Genomic DNA, 23198 nt, shown 5'->3' on the forward strand with positions numbered 1-23198 from the left:
TGTTTTTAAAAAGAGCGTGGTCATCTTATTGATTTTAAGTTTGGTTGACTGCAATATCCCAATAAGACATGACATGTTAGATGCCTTATGACCTTATCTTTGCAATGGTGGAGATCTTGAACCTGGCACTGAATATGAAACAGCTGTTCTTTTGTTCGCTCCTGTGACCAATGTTATTGTAGTTTAATTACATCCACCTAAACATCTTGAATCTTTTTTGAAGCAGTGGAGGATTTTTATTATTATAATTACTTCAAAAATGAGAGATTTTTATCACTTTTTGAAAATGAAAGATGTCCATCTTTTGGATCAGATGTTAAACCAAGGCCCTTTTTGCCCTTTAAGATGGATGTAAAAGATCCCATGCACCATTTCAAAGATGACCAGGGAATTTTCTCTCATGTCCTGACCAATATTTATCCCTCAGCCAACATACCGGCCCCCGCAACGCGACCTGCAGTAGAGGCCTTCTACCTGACCCGAAACCGACAGGACCCGAGGGCATGTGTCGGGTTCGGATCGGGTCGGGCCCATCTTCCGGGGCCAGCTTTCGGCTCAGGTCGGGTCGAGCCAAGTCCAGGTCGAGTCAGGTCGGGTCGGGTCGGACGCACAGTGTTAGTGCTCTGCTGGTAAGTATTAAAAATAAAAAACTTACCTGAGATGGGAGGCTGGGACGAAACTGAGTCTGTGCAGTGAGCGAGTGACATCACTATGACGTCACCGCACATGCGCTGCAGCTTCTTGCAGGTTCGGTGTCAGGAAGGTAAGTAAAGGGATGGTCAGGTCAGGCTCGGGTCGGGTTGAGTAGTGGCAGGTTTGGGTTGGGTCGGTCTCGGGGCAAAATCGGAGGGACTCAGGCTGGGTTGGGCTCGGGTCCACTGTGGTTCAGTCGGGTTCAGGTCGTGTTCTTTTTCCCGACCTAAAACAGGCCTCTAACCCGCAGCGTTGAGGGGCCAGTAAAATTCAGCCCATTAACTCTATACAATATGAAAGGTAATGTTACATAAAGAAGGAATATTGCCCTGTGTGCTCTCACTGTAGAGCAGTTACAGCGCTAAACTGTTTTTCTCAGCGCATTTCTCTCCTGTTTTTCTGATATGGTTCTGTCGGCCCAGGTGATATCTCACCCAAATGATCATTAGTAACTTGTGAGCTTTGATAGTCTGTGTCAACAGGCTATTTGACCAGTTGGAAAATTATTGCTGAACCCAATTGCGTCCTTACCTGATATCTGTACACATGTGCTTCCAGTAGGTATTACTTAATTTTAATCAGAGTGGCTGATTTCCGTTTAACAGACCGAAGGTGCTAAGACCAAAGTTAGAACTCCTACTACCCGACCAGATGTGATCAGCTAACACTGCAAAGATTTGAATCAAACTTTGAACCTTCCTAGTCTGTATGGTTCAGCTATGCCCTGGATAAACACGAGGGCAGATATTAATAATTTCATGCTTTCAGCTGCCAAGTTCCTAAGCTCTGGAATGTGCTTCCTAAACCTCTCTGCATCTCTGTCTTTCTTTTCTCCTTTAAAGCACACCTTAAAACTTACCTATTTGACCAAGCTTTTGGGCATCTTCTATAATATGTCCTCATGAGGCTTGGCTCCTGTGAAGTGCCTTGGGACGTCTTACTACATAAAAAAGGCTATATAAATGAAAGTTGCTATTGTTCTTGTATTTTGTAATCAAAATCATGACAAAGAGATCTTCCCTATTGGCTCAACAGGCTTGCATAGCAGAGCAAATTTGCAACGTGGAGTCCCAGTCCCCATGAGTGTGTACCACAGGAAACTAAGGACTGGGTTTTGTGTGGACCCATGAGGTGGGTCAGAGGCGGTGGGGGGCACGGAGTATCACAACAGGTAGTGGGGGAGGCGGTGGGGCAGAGGGCCCGTCGCTTCCCCGTTGCCCAGTGATCTTCTCGGGGACGGGATAGTCCGACAATGACCTTCCCACCCAGAGACCAATTTAACGGCCAATTAAGTGCCTGTCCTGCTGCCACTGGGATCTTACCAGCAGCGGGGAGGTGGGGGGAAGGGCCCTCCGCCAAGCAGGGCGGACGCCTTGTAACACAAGGTGCCCTCCCTGTGGGCTTGAGGGGCGGATCCCTCCGCCATGGGCAATTTGTGGCCCACTGAGGACCCCCACTGGCAACCAATTCACCCCCTGGGTCCTCCTCCTCTGGACTGCAAGACCACGCCCCAGCCCCCCATGTCGGGGCCTTCCGAACTGGCCTCGGCGACCCCATCTCACCTACCTCTTCTCCGGGGTTCCAGCGCTGGGCCTGGGTCCAAGACCTCTGCAATACCGGCAGAAGCCACCGCTCCCAGTGGCACTGCTGATTCTGCAGAGCTGCAGCCCTCTGATTGGCCAGCAGCTAATGGTGCGGGATCCCCATCTTTAAAGGGATGGGGATCCCACTTACTGAAACTTTGATTTAAAAAGATCGGAGGATCGCTCCAGGGAGGTTGCAAAAAGGCAGAGACGGGGTTCCCCCCACCTTTTTGGCCTGACGCTGGGAGCCCCGCCTCCAGCAGAACGTCCAGCCCTAAAGGTGTGCTTCCCATGATTTTATGTGTATTCATTTGAATGAATGAAAAATTATGGACAATGTTTCTGTGAATTCCTAATGCATGCTCCTGGCAGGCAGGTCTCCATACTGGGAATGCACATTTATTAAACTGATCCAAAGTAACTGAGCTACCTCACACTAAAGGATCCATAGGAACATGGGAACAGGAGTAGGCCATTCAGCCGCTTGAATTCTGCTATTCAATCAGAACATGGCTGATGAGCATCTCAACTCCATCTTTCTGCCTTTGCCCCATATTCCTTAATACCCCAACCCAATAAAAATCTATTTAGCTCAGTCCTAAGCTTCAATCGTCCTATCCTCTACAACCTTTAAGGGAGAAAGTTTCAGATTTCTACAACCCTTTGTGTGAAAAAGTACTTCCTGATTTCACTCTTGAATGGCCTAACTCTAATTTTAAGATTATGCCCCTTTGTTCTTGATTCTCCCAGAGGAAGAAATAAAGGCCCCATGAAAATGTAAAAAATACCAATTTGCCCACAAGGTTTACTCTGTCCCAAACTAAATTCCACATCTCAAAGAAATTGTGTTCTCCCAGTGAGGTGAAATGTTCCTCAGGCAGCAGGACACAGTCCACTTATCAGATTAAATCAGATTGAACATTTTGGACAGTTCATGAAATCACAAGCTCTAATTTTCACTGTGTATAATATTATTGTACTATACCTCGCACACATTGAGAAAATTGCAAGCACAAGTTTGAGGATAAAGCAATGATCATCATTCCCACTCTTTAACTGTTTATCAACGAAAAAGATCCTGCCCTTGAAGACAGGAACGGAGGCATGAGGGCTCACAAAACGGCAAAGGGTGCTGTGCCTGAGGCTGTCCTGGACCCCTGCCATTTTGTCTGGGCAGGGAAGGCTGAGAAAGGCCAAATAATGACCAATTAAGGGCCTCTTTCCGCCCCATTCCAATTTTATTGAAGGCGGAGGAGCCTGCCGCCATATGGCCACGTGACGAGTTCAGAGTGAAGGGCCTCTCTCCTTTGGGGGCAATCCATGGCTCCTGGCAAGCCCCCCACCCCCCCCACCCCCCCCACCCACCCTCACTAACAAACCACCGCCCCCCCCCACCCCCTTGCCAGGGCCTGCTTGTCCGGCCCCAGTGTTCCCGACCCCACTTACCTGTGTCCCTGGGTCTCCCCCTTCTTCAGCATTGCAGGCCTCCTGCAGTACCGGTAGTGGTCACCCCTCTCAGTGGTACTGCTGGTACTGAAGAGCTGTTGGCCCTCCCGTGGAGGCTGGAGCTCATCTCTTAAAGGGACAGTGTCCCCGATGGTGGGCAATTAATTGGCTGTCTGCTTTTAAATTGCAATGGGGGTCCGACGGAGGGGCGAGGCAGTGTCTCCCTCCCAACTTCTGGCTCACCACTGTGACCTCCATCGTCGGCATAAAATCTGGCCCAATGTGCTCTGATATGTTTAGGAATGTTTCCAACATGGAAAGAAAAATTGCTATAATGTTAAAATAATATGTAAAATCAAACAAAACATTGTGTGTTCATGAGCTGCAAGAAGTGCCGGAAAGGCTGCACTTATTGCCATCCCTAAGTGTTATGAAAGACAGTGGCGGGTCTTCTTCTTAAACCTGTTTAGTCCTATGGTGTTTTTACAGCAGTGCTAGGTAGTGCTGCCATCATCTAACAAGTGATTGCAAAAAAATATATATTTATACTGTCATCCTACAGCTTTGTTTTAAAAAAAGGTTGATATTTGATTTTGTATCCATTTGTCTTTGCTAACTGTATTAAATATCTAATTTTCTGGGTGTATAGTACAAAATTCAAAACGAGAAACTTGTTTTAAAGGTGCTATCACTCATTCTATTGAAAATATTTTCAAATCAAAACAATAAGTATTAATAGTTACAATTTTAAGAAAAGGATTATGATTCCTAGATGCAAAATCACATTCTGTGCATATTTGATAGCAGCATTTTTTACAATTAGGATAAGAAAAATCCATAATATGTTGAAAGTATTAATTTATGCCTTTATTTCTGATAAATATTTTAGTATTTTTGAAAAATAGCTCCAATTTTTATTTCATATTTCCAGCATTGCTTTTGTCTCCAAATTGATCATCGTGCACAGTTACAATTACGAAACCAGGTGCAGTTGCCTTATTGAGATTAATATTAGTCTGAATAAAAAGAGAGGAACTGAACCATATGTAGCACTGACTCTGTACCAACGTGGAACCACCTATTTCAAAAGGCAATGGTTTCCTTGCAGCGAAGGACAATTAACTTCTATTACAATGGACCTATTTCACAAATGGTGCACGAGAGATCTTCTTTTGCACTAAGTCTCCATCATGTTGTGATGGACAAAGTATATTACAGGATACCAAAACAGAGACAGATGTTCAATTGCTCCTGAAACCAATTATATGTCAAAAGCCAGTAGCTCTTTTGCATAGAGTAGATTGTATATAAATATTTATTGATTATCTGTCTGTCATGGTTGCATACACTTACCAATTATTAACATTTCATTAAAATACTTAAGACAGTGTAGGCTTGTAGATAGATTTACAATAGTATAGTATTGATTCTCTTAATCATCCTCCTCTTGAGTCTTATTCCCTGCCACAAATGTGGGATTGGTGAATTTACTGCTTAATATCTGGCCTCTTGATCATCCCTGATTTTAATAGCTACACCACTGATGGTGGTGCCTTCAGCTGCCTAGGCTCTAGGCTCCGGAATTCCCATCCTAAACCTCTCTGCCTCTTTATCTCTATTTCCTCCGATAAGATGCTCCTTGAAGCCTATCTCTTTGTCCAAGCTTTTAACCATTTCCCCTAATATTGCCTTATGTGGCTCGTTGCCAAAATTTCCTTTATAATGCTCCTGTGAAGTGCCTTGAGATGTTTTATTACATTAAAGGCTCTATATAAAGAAAGATTGTTGTTGCTGTGATTCAAATGAATGTTAAGTATTCTGTCAAAAATGATCTGCTTTGTGCTATACTTGACAAGCACTTTGCTGTTACGACTCGATCATGCACAACTTAAGAGTCTAACAGAAAGCAAAGCATGATTTAAAAAAAATAATAAAAAATAAGGTTTATGATTAAATTCATCGCATTTTAAGTTACAGCCCAAAAGGAACACGAGAGAAGCAGATTTGTTGCTGACCTACAGCAGGTTGTAGATTGAGAAGGTAAATGTAGTGTGTAGGTTTGTCAGGGTCTGTTTCTAACCCCTCTGTTAAATTCTACCAAAGCTTTTCATGATTGGCCTTTAACAAACAAATACCTTCCATAATAAAAATAAATCTTATCATGGGAGCAAAGCTGGGAGCAGTGGTAAAACTGAAAAATATGTGCTCCAATTTTCTACTGGTCTTGATCACTTGCTTAAACACAACATTGTTTTTGAACTAAGAGACAAAGAAAAGTATGGCAAGGATTCTGAATAGATGCTTAGATCTCAATTTACCTGTCCCACTCCCTGCCAGGGAGGGATGGTAGGACAAGGGTTGGCAGGGGGTGGGTTAAAATATCACGATCGAGCAACCTGACCCTATAAATTTGAATATACAGAAATCAGGCCTTTGACTAGGTTCCTGCAAAAGGCAGGCAGGGCCCTAATTAACATTGCAATGTCATGGCCTGATGACATTTAATGGCCTGCAACTTAAATTTAATTGGCAGTCGGGGGAGGGCCAAGCTTTCGGTTGCCTGGCAATTGAACTGAAATTGCAGATGCCAACTCCTGAATGCAACTGCTAAAGATCTGTTCTTTTAGCACTCCTTGTGGGCCCAGGAGGAGCAGGAATGCTCCCGCCAGGCCTCACAAGGAAACCTTCAGCCTCCTCCAGCCATAATTTTCAGCCCCAGAACCTCCCTTCTGAATGCCAGCGACAGTTCCCACAGATCCCTGGCTGCAGCCAGCTGCCGGCTGCTGCTAGTTTCCTCTTCCACCTGCCCGACAGGCTATCAGCTGGGCCAGCTGCCGGGTGGGAGGTGGCCCAATGATATCCAAATAAGGCCCTGCCATTAAGATCGAAAGGGCTTCCACATCTACAGCTTTGTCAGGTTCTTCACCTGACTACAGGCTTCCCTACACCCTGGCTTGCTGTTAAGATTGGATCTAGAATTTCAAAATTCTATCTCTAACAAAGGTCTGAAGGATTAATTTTTCTTTTCAGAAAGCCATCACTTACAATGAGTTAAGGCTCTCAACTTATAAAAAATAATTATTTCATCCAGTACTTCCCGCTGTCCTTACATCTCTTCCTTCAGGTAAAAGGCTGGATGGAATGTGTGGGTGTATGATTCTCCACAGCTAACACTGCCAACAGTGTCAACCAAGAGGGCTATTGCATCAGGGTGAGTAAGACTGATACTGCAACTTGTACTTTGCCCTAAAGTGAAAAGTCTTGCTACAGAGCCAAATGCCAATGAGCTGTCTATTCTTGGAGTGTCAGAATTTAACAGTCACAAACTTGTAAAGATGTAGATGGCCACCTAGTGATCTAATATTGTAGTACTTCCTTACAGAGGATAGAACAAAGAACAAAGAACAAAGATAATTACAGCACAGGAACAGGCCCTTCGGCCCTCCAAGCCTGCGCCGATCCAGATCCTCTCTCTAAACATGTCGCCTATTTTCTAAGGTTCTGTATCTCTTTTCTTCCTGCCCATTCATGTATCTGTCTAGATACATCTTAAAAGAATCCATCGTGCCCGCATCTACCACCTCCGCTGGCAATGCGTTCCAGGTGCCCACCACCCTCTGCGTAAAGAACTTTCCACGCATATCCCCCCTAAACTGTAGATAACCTGTAACTGTTCCAATAAAGTTTAATCAGGTAACACTGAAATCATAACATTGTAAGCAACTTCAAATTTGATTACTTTAACAAAATGGAACAGACTGCTTAGGGAGGCAGCACAGGCTGATAATGTTAGCATTAGAGTTACTGGATATATTTGTCAAAGCAAGCAATTGGATGGAGCAGGGTCCAGTTAGATGATCACAACGATCTCTTCTGGCCCCATACATTCCTATGATACATCATTAACTACTAGAGAAAATCTAGCAATGTAAATTGATACAACCTAAATATAAGCTCCAGTCAGGATAAATATCAAATCCTGATCTTTGAAGCATGATGGTGCATTCTCCAGTTCAATGGCAGGTATAAATAAAATCTTTTGTCTGCTTGAAAACAGATGGGCCAGGAGGACACAAATTCAATTAATTGTAGACCTTTGAAATAAAATCTAATTTAGTAACAAGATAAATATTTCAAACATTTGCAATCCAGACATGTGAATGTGCTCTTAAGTTTTATGGAATGGGGGTGCTTGAACTCCCAACAGTGTCATTATATGAAGCTTAACATTCTCAAATCCCTACATGGTGAGATTCAGCTTTCAACTGTGTGAAGTGGGACCAGTGGGACAATATTAGTAGATTGCTTAGCAATAGGATACGTTAACAGTTTTAGAAAGAAGATGGAAGCACTGTAGTTGTGGGGAACAGGGCATGATGGGATGCGTGGCAACAGTTATGGGAAGCTGTACAACTCAGAAGTCTAATTGCCTTTACATCTGTGTAAACATGCTGTCCTTGATATAAGGCAGGAGACACAGGATATTATAGACTATGAAACACCAAGCCTCAAGAATGGGGAGGAGATAACGGGGGATGATTAGTGAGACAATACACTTCAGTTTATTGATCAAGCTGCAGCTTTGGAATGTGTTGGGGTGGGGTAGTGTGGACAAATGAGTAATGGTTATTGTATTCTATAAATTTGTACTACAGACTCTCAGACTCTGTTTCATTGAGAAGCCTCTGGATGTTTCACCAGACACTTCGCCCTTACGTCGGTGTTTGAATAAACCTTTATTTACTTTAATCCCGTGGACTTGAGACAAGTTATTTTCTCCACAACATATGTTACCACGGATGGTAATAAACATGGGCTAGTCATTCCTCACAGAGAGAGAACTAAAATGAGAGGGCTCCAGGCTGCTGCCTTGTGTGTCCTAATGACTATTGAGTGACACTGCAGAGACCTGGGAAGTGTAAAACCATAGAAAGACTGAAAGATGCAAAATAACATATTTGCAGCAGCTACTTAAATTAAAATGCTCCTTGCACTATATATCGTACATTACATGCCATGATGCTTCTGTCATTGTGAAATTGCATATCCTGTCACTTACTGTGAGGAACACTACAGGAGATATGCTAACTATTTTTAAAAACTATCAGCTACAGTCAGGATAAAACCACATATCAGAGCTAATATTGTTCAATCCATCCAGACAAGATGGCAGGGGTAGTCTAAAAGTCATTCATGTCTGGCAGTAGTTTCATCCATCAATAATGCATGATTTATTTAGCTTTCAAAGACTTGGCCTACACTTGTGATCACCACCCTTTGTCTTTGCTCTATTTTGTTAATGCAAAGCAACAGTTACTAACAGTCCGGAAAGCTACAGGATGAAAGGATTCCCATGGCTAAAGTATCTAAAAACTCTTCAGTTTTAATCCACTTTGAATTTAGATCAAGGCAGAATGTGACAATGCAAGTGGTATTATGATGTGCCCTTTCTTCTCATCTGAATCATGTACACAAATAATTAGAGAAATTAATGTCAGACTATTCTCGCACACCATGGCTATCAACATTCCTTATCCCCCCTCCCCACTTCTGATGCAGTCAGTCCTTATTTGGAATTTCAAACATCCCACTCACAGCAACCAAATGGAAAGTCACATGTAATAGCATGCATAACCTTCCAACATCTCTTCAGTTTGATTATTTTCATATCTCTCTCTCACACACACTCTCTCTTTCTCTCTCTCTTTCTCCCCTTTTAGGGTGGCAATAGCAGCATTATAATTAGTTTTAGCAATTCTGGGCTAGGGGAGGCAAAAGAAAACCCAGCACTGCTGGTCCTGATTAATAGTTTGTCTACAGCTAGAAAGAGAATGGCTTGAACGCAACATATTCCCATCTTAACAGTTTATTGATATTCATTGTCTAAGCTTATCCTTGAAGAATGGACACTTGGGTGAGGTGATGGAAAAAGCCCACTGTCTATGCAACCACACTCAAGCATTATTCAATATCACAGGAGAGAAGAGACGAGAAGTGTAAGGGAGAGAATGAGGGAGTTACCTTCTAAAAGGTCGCTAATAAGCCATAAGGCAGCGAGTATAGCAGGTAGTGGCAAACAGAAGGAATGCCATCTCCTGCATCCATAGGTCAGGGAAGCAGATGGCAAAAAAAAGTTTAAATCTGGGAAGAGTGTCAAGGTAAGATTGGCCACAAATTGACAACAATGACAACAGCAAAATGACAACAGAAAAATTAACAACCTTTATTTATATAGCACCTTTAATACAGTAGAATGTCCCAATGCATGTATGAGCATTATCAAACAAAATTTGCCACCAGTCGCCTAAGGAAAGGAACAAGAGAGGGCATCTTTAACTTGAGAGTAGTCATTGAAAGATACCTGGAAATGCAAAAACCTGTGTATGTATGATTTATAGACTATGAGAAGGCATCTGATAGAATTTACCATCAGAAAATAATGGAGTGCTTAAACAAACTAGAAATTGACAGAAATGATAAAAGGATAATTTTGAATCTATATTGGAATCGATCAGCAATGATGACACTTGATGGTGGCTTGTCAAACAGCTTCCCAATCAAAAGAGCAGCGTGCCAGGGATGTGTTCAATCTGTACACTGAAGCTATCTTCAGAGACATAGAAGACCTACCAGGTTGCAACATTGTTGGATTGAACTTCAACAACTTGAGATATGTAGATGACACGACACTGATTGAAGAGTCAGAAGAGGCACTACAGGAAATTGTGAACAAAATGAATGCAAGGAGTGTGGAATATGGATTAAGAATGAATGTGAAGAAAACCAAGACAATGGTGATAAGCAGAGACCGAACCCCAGTATTGAAAATTGAAGTAAATGGACAAGTCCTGGAACAGTGAAAAGGTTTACATACCTTGGGCAGGTTATCACAGATGATGGGAGATGTGATTGTGAGATCTAAAGGAGAATTGTCAGAATGAAGGATGTGTTAACATCAAAGAAACTGAACCTGAATCTTAGGAAAAGAATCCTGAAGTGTTACATTTTGTCAACTATGTTATATGCCTCAGAGACCTTGACAACAAAGAGACTATTGATAAGCTGAATGCATTTGAGATGGAGATTTACAAGAATGTTGCCAGGGTTTGAAAGTTGCAGCTATGAGGAAAGATTGTTTTCCTTAGAACAGAGGCAGCTGAGGGGTGACTTAATTGAGGTATACAAAATTATGAGGGGCCTAGATTAAGTAGACAGCAAGGATCTGTTTCCCTGAGTGGAGAGGTCAATTACCAGGGGGCACAGATTTAAGGTGATTGGTAGAAGGATTAGAGGGGACATGAGGAAAAACTTTTTCACCCAGAGAATGGTGGGTGTCTGGAATTCACTGCCAGGAATGGTGGTGGAAGCAGAAACCCTCAACTCTTGTAAAAGGTACCTGGACATGTACCTGAAGTGCTGTAACTTGCCAGGCTACAGACCAGGTGCTGGAAGGTGGGATTAGGTTTGGTGGCTAGTTTTTTCGGCCGGCGCAGACATGATGGGCTGAATGGCCTCCTTCTGTGCTGTATGTTTTCTATGGTTCTATGTGGACATATAGGAGGATATTCCACACATCCTACACAGACAGAACAACAAATGAGGAAGTGCTGGAAATGGCTGGAGAAAAGAGAAAATTAGTGCATAAGATCAAAGAGAGAATGATGCAATATTTCGATCTCATCATCAGAACAGAAGATAGACAGAGAGAATTATTGGAAGGAAAGATCATCAGAAAATGTAGGAGAAGGAAGCAGAGGAGAAAATGGATGATGGATGTAATGGAGTGATGCAGTTTTCCAATGCAGAATGTGTAAGGACAGCACAAGACAGACAGAGGTGGAGATCCATGACAGTTAACCTTCTGGGAAGAAGATGACACTAACGAGCATGGCATAAGGAAATATTAGGGTGGATGACCAATCTCTTGGTCAAAGAGGTAGATTTTAAGGAGTATCTAAAAGGAAGAAAGAGAAGTAGAGAGGTTTAGGGAGGGAATTCCAGAGCTTAGGGCCTTGGCAGCTGAAGGCACGGCCACCAATGGTGGAGCAATTAAAACTGGGATGTTCAAGAGACTAGAATTCGAGGAATATAGATAGCTCGGAGGGTAGGGCTGGAGGCAATTACAGTAATTGGGAGCACTAAGGCCATGAAGAGGTTTGAAAAGAAAGATGAGAATTGTATAATTGACTCATTGCTTAACCAAGAGCCAACGTAGGTCAGTGACTACAAGGATGATGGTGAACGGGACCTAATGCGAGTTAGGACATGGGCAGCAGAATTTTGGATGACCTCAAGTTTACTGAGGGTAGAAAATGGGAGGCCGCACAGAAATACATTGGAATAATCAAGTCTAGAGGTAACAAAAGCATGGATGAGGATTTCAGCAGCAGATGAGCTGAGGCACTGTAGTCAGGCAATGTCACGGAGGTGCAAATAGATGGTCTGAATGATGGCATGGATATGTGGTCGGAAGCTCACCTCAATATCAAGTATGACAAGAAGGTTGTGAAAGTCTGGTTCTGCCTCAGACAGTTGTCAGGGAGAAGGACGGAGTCAATGGTTTGGGAACAGAGTTTGTGACAGGGATTGAAAACAATAGCTTCAGTCTTCCCAAAATGTAGTTAGAGAAAAGTTCTAAACATCCAGTAATAGATGTTGGACAAGCAATGTGACAATTTTGAGACATTGGAGGGGTCTAAAGAGGAGGTAGTGTTGAGGTAGACAACTCAATTTAACTCTATGCTCATAGTATTAAGACACAAGAACTGTAGCTCAATCATCCTGTAATGGAGATGGGAGCACAAACATAACTCCCTAAACCTTGCACATCAAAACTTCCTGTCTGTAATTGTTTAGCTTGAACTTTGTGACTGGCACAGAAAAATGTTCTCAATGTCAGACATAACTGTTACATGCTGTGGCGTCAAGTTGAAATGCCATCTGAAATTACCTTCTGTGTAAGCATTCATTTATGCAAGGCAGGGTGTAGATTGAGCACTGGAGTGCTGCATTATATTATTTCCAATTGATGAAATGCATGTTTTTTTCCCATTTTAAAGGAGAAGGGTTCACACAACTGCAGAGAAAGAAGCTGTACTGGTGACATGCTGCCAATCTCTGAATTTTGAACTGCCACGAGGGAGATAGCCCTTCAGATAGTTTTGATCGCAATAGTGGGTAAGAGTCAAGGAAAGCAGAACAGTGCAGTAACAGCTCAATAAGGCAAGTATCCTCATTTACTTCTTCTATTACTTCCCCTTCAAAATCATTCACTTGGCAACCCAAAGGCACATCTGCCCTGTAGTAGGGTGGCACTTAATGGACTGGCATTGACACAATATGCAGAACAGTTTCAAGCATTGAACATGTTCCATTTCTTTTTATTTAAGGGGTTCCGTGGATTAAATGATTGCCATTAGAGATGAGAAGAAAGCTGGCCATCACACAAGCATCTGTCACACATTCTTGACTAAGTGGTAAGAAGCTCGGACACGTCTGCCTCAGTGTTGAAGCACATGTGAAGAGAAGCAAGTTCAGGTGGAAGCAAAAGAGCAGCAACAATGTGTATGAATGGATTGGAGCCAGTATTCCCTCTGCTGCAGTACACTTAGATCCTACTTTAAAGGCTGCCTAAAGAATGAATTTCATTAATGTGTAGAAGTGCTTCATGCAATGCTTTGGGAATCTTACGAAGTCCCTGCATAATATGTCAAAGGCTGTAAAAGTGCTGCTTTGACACGAATGTAGTAATGTAAAAATAATTAGGCAATCCGTAGTCCACAAATCAGAGCCATCTGCAGAGGAGCTTCCCAGGGCAACAGTCTAAAGCTAGACACAGCTTCTCTCATGAATGTTACCACAGCTTTTGAGGTACGGGCTCAACTTTACACAATATACAGCAACATAGATCATTTTAGACATGTTGTCAGGGCTATAGAGCAGTCCCGCACTCCCACATCTGTCCAAATATCAGAATCTGTGCTTGAGCATGTTAGTTCTATGTTCCACCAGACTTTAGGGGGAAACATGAGCTTCACGGGGGGGGGGGGGGAGTTTTCCAAGGCTGGTGGGGGGAGTGGGGTGGGGGGGAACGGAGGTCGAAATAATTACAAAAAATGTCATCAGGTCAGTATACCAACTTGTTCCCGCCTCCTTTCACCTTTGCCAGGGGTGGGTTGGGAGTGAAGTTGGGATCCCCTGCGCCTGAGGCGGGAAGGGCATTAAAGTAGTTAATCGGCACTTAAGATCTATTTTGCACATGCAGTGGCACTTTACTGGTGGTGCACGGATCACATGCTGTATCTGCAACTCGTCAGCTTATAGGAGGTGAGTGCACAGCAGGAAGTCATTGAAGCCTGAAACTGACAAAAACTCAGCAGTGTAAAGGGGGAAAGTGGCAAGCCTGAGGTCAGCCTTAGGCAGAGGTTTGTGTTGACAGGAGTAGGTCCTTGAGGCTGATATTACTGATCATGGTCAGGGTAAGCAGCCTGGTGTCCTCTACTTCAGGAGGCTTTCGTACCTGACCTCAGTGCCTATGAGCGAGCACAGAGACATGGGGTCCACCTATTCTGAGGTACGATGGGCTACAGAGGAGGAGCTGCAGCGTCATGAACCTCAGCTGCCATGGGGGAGGGCCAGCAACTGCAAGAGAAGCAGCAGCTGCAACGAGCAATGCTGCCAAATGCTGCTGGATGCAACAGAGGAGATGGCTGCAGGGCAGGACATAGAAGAAGGTGCTACCCTCAGCACAGGGTCTACAGGCCCAAGGTCAGCTTCTTAGACATCTTCGAGCAGCAGTGCCTGTAGGCTGCAGCTCTCAAGGGAGGTGGTCGCAGGCCTCTGCACCATCTTGGAGGAAGACCTGAGAGCAGTAGGACTAGGTGACCACTCTTAGCTAGTGGTGGTCAATATGATTGTGGCACTGAATTATTACGCTTCTGGATCATTCAAGGGGCCTGTGGCTTAGATTTGCAGGATTTCGCAATCTGCACCCCATAACTGCATCAGACAGGTGACGCATACCTTGTATGTGAGGGTGGTGGACGAATGCTGCCAGTCAACGCCAGAGAGCTGTCAGCATCGCCTCCCTGGCATGATTCCTTCAGGTGCAGGGCATGATAGACTGTACCCACGTAGCGATCAAGACACCCTTGGAGCAGCCAGGTGTATTTGTCAACAGGAAGAAATTCCACGCATTGAACATGCAGCTGGTTTGTGACCAGTGCGAAAGAATCATGCACATGTGTGCCATGATCCTGGGGAGCTGCCATGAAGATTTCATACTGAGGCTATCTTATGTGCCCCAACTCCTCATCCCACCAGGCAGCCTCAGTGCATGTCATGGGGGCCTGGATTTTATAGAGGCCTCGACGTCGGGATCCATGATGGGGGTGGGGGGGGCACATGAAGATGGCCCCGGATGAGGCCCACCACGAACCTCGATGCTGACAGGGCCCAGCCCGGTCTTGCCGGTGGCGGCGAGGCCTAGTGGCAGCACCCCCTCTGCTTGGCGACGGGACTGTAATAAGCATATTAAAATTAATTAACTTAGCACATTTAGATGTACTCACTCCCAATCTTGAGCGCCCTTTGCTATCTTCATCCTGGCGGCCCGGCACTGACACGCCTTTGGATCCATGTCTCGGGAAACTGGCTGGGCTCCTCCTGCTTTCCTCAGGGAACAACTCCTGCCTCTCTGCTTCCAAAATGACCTCCAAGGAAGCGTCCATGAAGTGGGGAGCAACTCTTCCCTGTCTCCCTTCCATCTTCCTCTGAACTAGTGCTTAAGTGTCAGCACTACACAACTCTCTGTGCTGCCATTGTGAAGGCTGCCAATGGACCTCTAAATCCAACTCACTAAATCGAGAAATTGAGCTTCCAACGCACCATCCTGCCTGCAATCCAAAATTGTGAGGGAAATTGTTCGTCTTCTGGAAATTGCAAACGGAGGCTTGTTATTCTTACATGCAGGTTCACGATCCCAAATGGACCCATTGCTCCACTAAAAACTAAGGTGGTAAAATTCTGCCCGTTGTATCTGTATTACTCTAGGTTATCAATTATGCCATCATCCAGAGCTACATTAGGTATATCTGGTCCCTCATCAGCCAGCTGTTTAGTCTACCTGCTCATTTAATTATAAATGCCATAGTGGGTTGCCATAAATTCATTGCTGGCAGGTTCTCATGCATTATTCAGGGTGGGGGGATGAGCGGCAAAAACAAACGCAATTGGTTACGGGGATGGTGGGGAGGGGTTGCGGGTCAAAGGGAATAAAGTTCGGGGGTGGGGGTGAAAGTTCGGGATATGAATAAAAGTTTTTTCTGGGGGCAGAGGGCAATTTATACATGGATCACGCACTGGGGGCGTGGGAGACGGGTTTCAAAGATGTATTGAAATTTTATTTTTATTTCCTGGAGACCGGGACCTTTAGAAATTTAAATGTCAATGAAGGGCTTGAAGCCACTTAAAAATGGGGCCAGTTCCTGCGCGGTGGTGCTGGACGCTGTTGCCGGGGATGGAGTGACCACCCCCTCTATGTAATCGGGGGCAGTCGTTCCGCCCCCTCCATTTAAATGAGCTGCCACACGAAATATTATGGTGGCTCAGCGGCGCACAAGTCGCCCATGCACCACGCCTTTTTTGATGCTTTCAAAATTCATGTGTCATCATTTCGGTGAAGATCAGTGGAAACCTGTTTATGTGGTGTAACCCGGATTTATGCATATATCTGCGGGTTCCATCTACCTCCATTGAAAGTAGAGTGGTCGATCAGGAAAACATCCCTAGGAAATTGCTGGTGGCATTTGTATGTGTGGTACACTGCTCACACTAACTAGATATAAACACACTCCCTGTTTGTCACATACAGTTAGAGCTGTATAGGGGAAGGGTGCCTGGCTTCACGGACACGCATTCAGGGTCTTTTCTAAAGGATGCCTTTTCCTGTAAATAAATAAATAATGAAAAAGGTGATACATACTGAGAACTTTGACTCCATGTCGGAGAGACTGGACACGGCTTGGCTCCACTGAAATGCTAAGCGTGGTCTGCTGTCCCTCAACAGTGCATACCCGACTGTCTTGAGCTGCTTGCCTGAACATCGATATTAGCTGATTGGCGATGATTGTATTCAAGACTGAAATTATTACCATGGGTATAACAAAGGACAGAAATGCATTCACCTATAAATAAGACAAATAGGTATAATTAGAAAATAGAAAAATGGTTGTAATTATCACCAACATAGTTGCATAATGACCCTGAAAATCCATGGGTTGTGCTCCTTGCAGTTACACTGAGATTATGTCCAGCGGTGCCTCATTTGCCAATGGGATGCATCTTCAACCCCTGCCTGTTTTCTGAGGAGATGCACAGCACCCATCCCCTCTGTCTCAAAAGCACATGCAGCTCCTCTCTTCGATCTGGTGTAAGCGGCTGATCCAAATATTGTTTTATGAAAGGACAGACATGGTCTTTGAGGTCTAGGCCCCTTCCCTTGATTGGCGTGTTCTGGGAGCAGGTACACTGTTATCTCTTTCAGCAGATGAGTGCCCCTTTAAATATCGCTTCTAATTGCCCTTCAGAAAGAATCTTGCTCCGGTTTACTCAGTGGGTCAGTGCTGGGCAGGACTTCTGCCTAAGTTGCCTTGGGGTCCATCACATTGCATGTAGTAATGAGGCTAAGCTGGCATGTTGGATGTCTAAAAAACTGTACCGTTATCATGGCAGTAGACCAGAGTCAAGCAGGAACAGGGTGATAAATGCAAGTGATATTTAAAGGGGCACTCGCCTGCAAGCATTCAAATTATTGGTAATGTTTTCTGATTTCCACAGGAGAGTTTGCCTTGGATATTTTTTCTATATATATCCTGCTCTAAATCCTCATTAAGCACAGAATTTTTTGGCACTTTAGTTTGGTTACATGGAGAGGAAACAGAGGAACAACAGGAGAACAGCTGGGCCTTTTAGAAGACCACAGATGTCAGGGTAGGAGGGAGCCGAGAGTCATTTTCCTGGAACAGTCTGAGGAATAGTGCATGAGGAGATTGTGCTTCTCCATACAGGCTGTCACAGACCTATACAGCAAGACCTACAGGGCCATGTGGCCATGCTTTGCCTGCAGCCGTGAAAGTCTCTTTGCCTCAGGTCCCTTCCAAGCAACAGCTGATGTTTCTCACATCAGTCAATCTGCAGCCCATAAATGCATCAAACTGTTCACTAATGCTCTCTTTTCTAGGCCCAATGACTTCATGTTTCCCAAGTCACAGCAGCAATCAGCTAGAAATGGCTGTGGGAATTGCTCCAGAGGTTAGCTTGCCAGGAATAGAGAGTGTTGGAAACCCACAGCCATCAGAGCGCCTGACAATCAATCAGCAGCTGTCGTTGAAAGTTCATCATTCAATCTATGTCCAGCCAGTTGGTAACTACCGTCGTGGAATCATGCAGGTCTGTTCCCAGGATTCCAGGCAGTTTTCATTCTTCACCAATGAACAATTTCCTCATTATTTTGTCGGTCTCAGAACATGGCTGTTAAAATATTTTAAAGTAGTTTAAATGGCCAAACAATCCCAGCACACTTTGCTTTTCATTTCTGGCCGGAGAGCGAATGTGGAGAAATTGCTGGAATTTCAAAAGGATACCTGGATAAGGGAGTGGTTGCTAGGAGACCCACACCTAACATGCAAGGTCATGTGGGCTGGGATTTTGATAACAAGTAAAGAATCAAACACTTACAGATAAAAGGAAAGAACAATAACAATTCGGACATTGTGTAAACAGCTCAGCCGGGTGTCAGCTTTTTGGAATATTGATATGAATATAAACAGGCCAAGGTAGCTAAATAGTATAAGAATATAACTTGTTCCCTCTAAAATTATTGGGCAGTATGAATGTAGTACTGTAGAACCATTGTATAAAATCAATATTGTTACTAGTCAATATAAGAACATATGAAATAGGAACTGGAGAAGGCCTTTTGGCCTTTCTAGCCTGCTGTGTCATTCAACACCTTCCTGCACTATCCCTATATTACTCAATTCCCTTAGTACCCAAAAAATCTATCGACCTCTTTCTTGAATATACTCAACAAGTGAGCATGCACAGCTCTCTGGGGTAGAGAATTCCAAAAATTCATAATCTTTTGAGTGAAGAAATTTCTCCTCCTTTCAGTCCTAAATGACTGACTCCTTATTTTGAGACTGTAACCCTGTGTTCTAGATTCCCTAACCAAGGAAAACATTTTCCCAGCATCTACCCAGAATTTTATACTTTTATAGCACCTCTCACTCTTCCAAACTCCAGCGAATATAGGCCTGGTCTACACAATCTCTCCTCCTAGGACAATCCCCTCATCCTAGGAACCAGTCTAGTGAACCTTCATTGCATTCCCTCGAAGGCAAGTATGTCCTTCCTTAGGTAAGGAGACCATAACTGCACACAGTACTCCAGCTATGGCCTCACCAATGCCCTGTATAATTTTAGTAAGACTTTTTTATTCTTTTACTCCAATCCCTTTGTAACAAAAGTTAATATACCATTTGCCTTCCTATTGTTTGCTGTACCTGCATGCTAACTTTCTGTGATTCATGTACAAGGGCATTCAGGTTCCTCTGAATACAAATATTTTTCAGTTTCTCAACATTCAAAAAATATTCTGCTTTTTTATTTTTCTTACCAAAAGGGATAACTTGACACCTTGTATTCCATCTGCCTTGCTCTTGCCCACTCACCCAATCTGTTTATATCCCTCTGCAGCCTCTTTGCATCCTCCTCACTGCTTACTTTCCCACTTAACTTCATACCATCAGCAAACATAGATAAGATACACTCAGTTCCCTCACTTAAGTCATTAATATAGGTTGCAAGTAGCTGAGGCCCAAGTACTGATCCTTGCATTACCCCATGAGTTACAGCCTGCCAGCTTGAATATGTCCCATTTATTCCTACTTAATGTATATTAAAGTCGTTTAAAACCACTCAGGTCTGAGTCACACGGAGATTATTGTTTCAGGATTAACAATCTTTTCTGCTAATGATGGCTATGATGAGACAAGGACTACCAGGATGATCATCAAGCACACACAGCTGGGCTCCTCAAGCAACAATTTCAATGTCTGGATAGGTTTGGGGGATTGCTGCAGTGGCTTACTGCTTGACAGTACATACAGTCTCCTGTGTGCATGGTTGTGTGCTGCATCTTGCATAACTTCGCTGCACATAGAGGAAGAACAACAAAAGGACCACAGATAAGGAAGACTCAGAAGAAGGCAAGGAAGGAGCAGAAGACGAAGAACAAAGACACCAGCATACAGCTAGAGATGCTCAGGATCAAATGATTGCAAGTACTCCACTTGATTTATAGTCATTCTCCTCAAACCTTCTCCACCCCCTCTAGGCATTTACCAGCTCTGCAAAATAGAACCTCCAACCTCTGGACCAACTATCATATGTATAATGTTCTAACATTGCAGGCTTGCAACCTATAAAGAAAAGTAAAAATAAGGTGATTTTCTTTTTTCTAAACGGCTAATATCTAATATCTTAATTTCATTTACTACCCATGTATCTTTTCTTAAATGTTTTTTTAAACTATCCTGAACACCCGCAAGCTGCTCCCCCAGTGCCATCAACATTACTAAATCCTGCCTACCTATCCAACAGAAATCTAGATTCAAATCCATCTTTTTCGGATGACATGAAACTCCTCCCCACATAACCTGGCGGCTAAATAAAATACATTTCTCAGTCCTTAAACCCAGTAAGATAATTATAAGACTGTAGCACAAAACTGAACATAACTCAGCACCAGCTACATTAGTGTGGCAGACTCAATGGGCTCAATTTTGTGCCTGTGGCAGGGTCCAGATACTGGGCCGGAAGGCCAGGGGAAACCCATTCAGAGGATTTCCCCCATCGCAATTTTTGGTGCTCAGGCAATTAGCTTCCTGGCTTTGGGACTCCAGTTCCTTTAAAAGACGGGAGGCGCCTCCAAGAGCTGCCGGCCAATCAGAGGGCCGGCAGCTCTTCACTCTCAGCAATGTCACAGGGAGTGCTGGCCACCGCTGGGAATGCAGCAGGCTGTACCCAGCCAACATAGAGGAAGCCCTGGAATGAAGGTAGGTTTGGGGGTGGGGCAGTCAGGCAGGCCCCTATGGTGGGGAGGGGGTGTCAGTCGTGAGGGCAGGTTGGTCTTCCCGAGGGGGTGGCCCTTGACTCCGGCAGTGGGGTCCTCCTTGAGCCACAGGGTGTCTGATCAGGAGGGATCCCCCCCAAGCCCGCAGGGATGCCACCAGCTTTTACTGGGCGGCCTCCCCATGTGGTGGAGGTAAAATACCAGCGACAGCAGGGATGAAGCCCTTAAGTGGCCGTCAATTGGCCTCTGGGTGGGAAGGCCGCCCTCGACATTCCCCGCAACTGACTGAATCAGAGGAATTCAGGAAGGTGATGGGCACTCCATCCACACTCCCCTGCCCGCTGCAACCCCCCCACCCCGCCTTTCCTCCTGACTCTACATCACAATCCTGCTACCTCCAAGCCTGTCACTAGAGGGCTAGTAACATCCATTTTAGTCAGTCACACAAGCAGCATTGCAGCAGAAGCAGAAATTCAGAATTTCTCTATGCCCCCGACAGATGTAATTGTAAAGGAGTTGACAGCAAACATTAGGCCACAGCAAAATTGTATTGAGGCAAGATAATGCTCCCTGAAGTGTCATTTCATATGAAGTTAATTGAATGGGTGATTATATCCATAGACAGGTGAGTAAGTACATTTGTGTGCATCAAATACACAATGTAATTAAAGAGCTGCTCACATAGCCAGCATTTGCATCACACCATAGCCAGAGTTCAGACTGTAATTCAGAAACTGTTCTTTTCATTGATTGTCATTGCTGCATTGATAATTTACAATAGAGATTTATGAAGATCTAGTTCAATCTGGAGCAAATATTGAGGAGGTGCTGCCTGGGGACCCCACACATGTCCTTGGAATGATGCAGATGCATAAAAGTTTAGTGCCACTCTGCTCTTCAGGGCCATTGACATAGAGGGACCCCCAAATCCCAAAGGTCGCAACTCGACCTGCAGCAGGGCACGTAAGTCAGTGACGGACTCCCTGGAGAGGCGTAGTCTTTGCTGACAATGCCACTTGGAGATTTGGAGAAAGCTGATTTGAGTCTGGTACACTCTCTGGCACAGGTGGGCCCTTCTTAGCTGGCCGACTGCTGCTGCTCTCATCGTGGTGCTTCATGGGCAGGCGGAGCTGGAGGCGCTGCATCATGCCATGGAGGTCCAAAAGGACAGGGTGTATGAGGCCCTTGCAAGATGACCAGTGGGCCTGCAGAGCGCTGTCAATGCAGAGAAGATCCTGCCTTGACAGCTGAGATTTTGCTACTCCTCCTGCCAGAATCCCTGATGGCCCTCAGTGCCCACCCTTGCTGATAGCAAACCCTCTGATTTAGCAGTATTGGCAACCAAACATCTCACCCAACAGTTTTTTCATCCAATAAAGCCACCCAAACCCATGCCCCCGCCTTGCAGACCACCCGAGACTCTGCTCAGCCGGCACTTCCACCCGAGACCTCAGCCCCCCCTAGCAGAGCACCCGAGAACCTGACCACTCTTGCAGAGCACCTGAGAACCCACCGCCCCCCCCACTTGCAGAGACCCTGAGAACCCAACCCGCCTTGCAGAGTGCACAGAAATGTAGGCCGACAATGGTCTCCGCACTCCCCACTTCCCCTGTGCAGTACTGGACATGGCTACCTACCTGTTGTGGTGCTGCCAACTTTTAATGGTCGGGAATCCAAAGGCACGTGAGGACCTCCTGCCGTCCACTTAATCCCAAGCCCCACACTGAATCGCAATGAATTAGATGCAAATGTATTAAAATTAAGTGCTCTACAATTTAAAATAAATTCACATTGCAATGGGGCGGCCATGCCGCCTTGGCGCTTTCCCACCACTGACTAAATCCAGAACTGACGTTACGATGCCGGATTTCCGAGCGGACATTTGCGGTGCAATTTGCCATCTCCCTCCACGCCACAATTCCAGCTGCAAACAGCCGCATTAAATTCAGCCTATTGTCTCTGCACGGTTGAATGGCCTGCGCATGTTATCATGTGCCTTACTGCCCCTCTACATTGCTTTCATTGATCTCACCAAAGCCTTTGACCTCGTCAGAAGACGTGGTCTCTTCAGACTACTAGAAAAGATTGGATGTCTACCAAAGCTACTAAGTATCATCACCTCATTCCATGACAATATGAAAGGCACAATTCAACATAGCGGCGCCTCATCAGACCCCTTTCCTATCCTGAGTGGCGTGAAACAGGGCTGTGTTCTCGCACCCACACTTTTTGGGATTTTCTTCTCCCTGCTGCTCTCACATGCGTTCAAGTCTTCAGAAGAAGGAATTTTCCTCCACACAAGATCAGGGGGCAAGTTGTTCAACCTTGCCCATCTAAGAACG

At 44.7% G+C, this 23198-nt stretch overlaps 1 protein-coding gene across 1 annotated transcript in view; it reads right to left on the bottom strand.

Annotated features, from left to right (window-relative positions):
* The window catches only part of ntsr1 (neurotensin receptor 1 (high affinity)), an 84751-nt gene that overhangs the window by 16093 nt on the left and 45460 nt on the right, over nucleotides 1–23198 (bottom strand). The window contains exon 2 of the mRNA XM_068048833.1: nucleotides 16705–16906. Coding sequence (XP_067904934.1) covers nucleotides 16705–16906 — 202 coding nt within the window. The remainder of the gene's footprint in view (nucleotides 1–16704; nucleotides 16907–23198) is intronic.

Source organism: Heterodontus francisci, chromosome 16 (assembly GCF_036365525.1).
Source record: "Heterodontus francisci isolate sHetFra1 chromosome 16, sHetFra1.hap1, whole genome shotgun sequence".
Lineage (NCBI taxonomy): Eukaryota > Metazoa > Chordata > Chondrichthyes > Heterodontiformes > Heterodontidae > Heterodontus > Heterodontus francisci.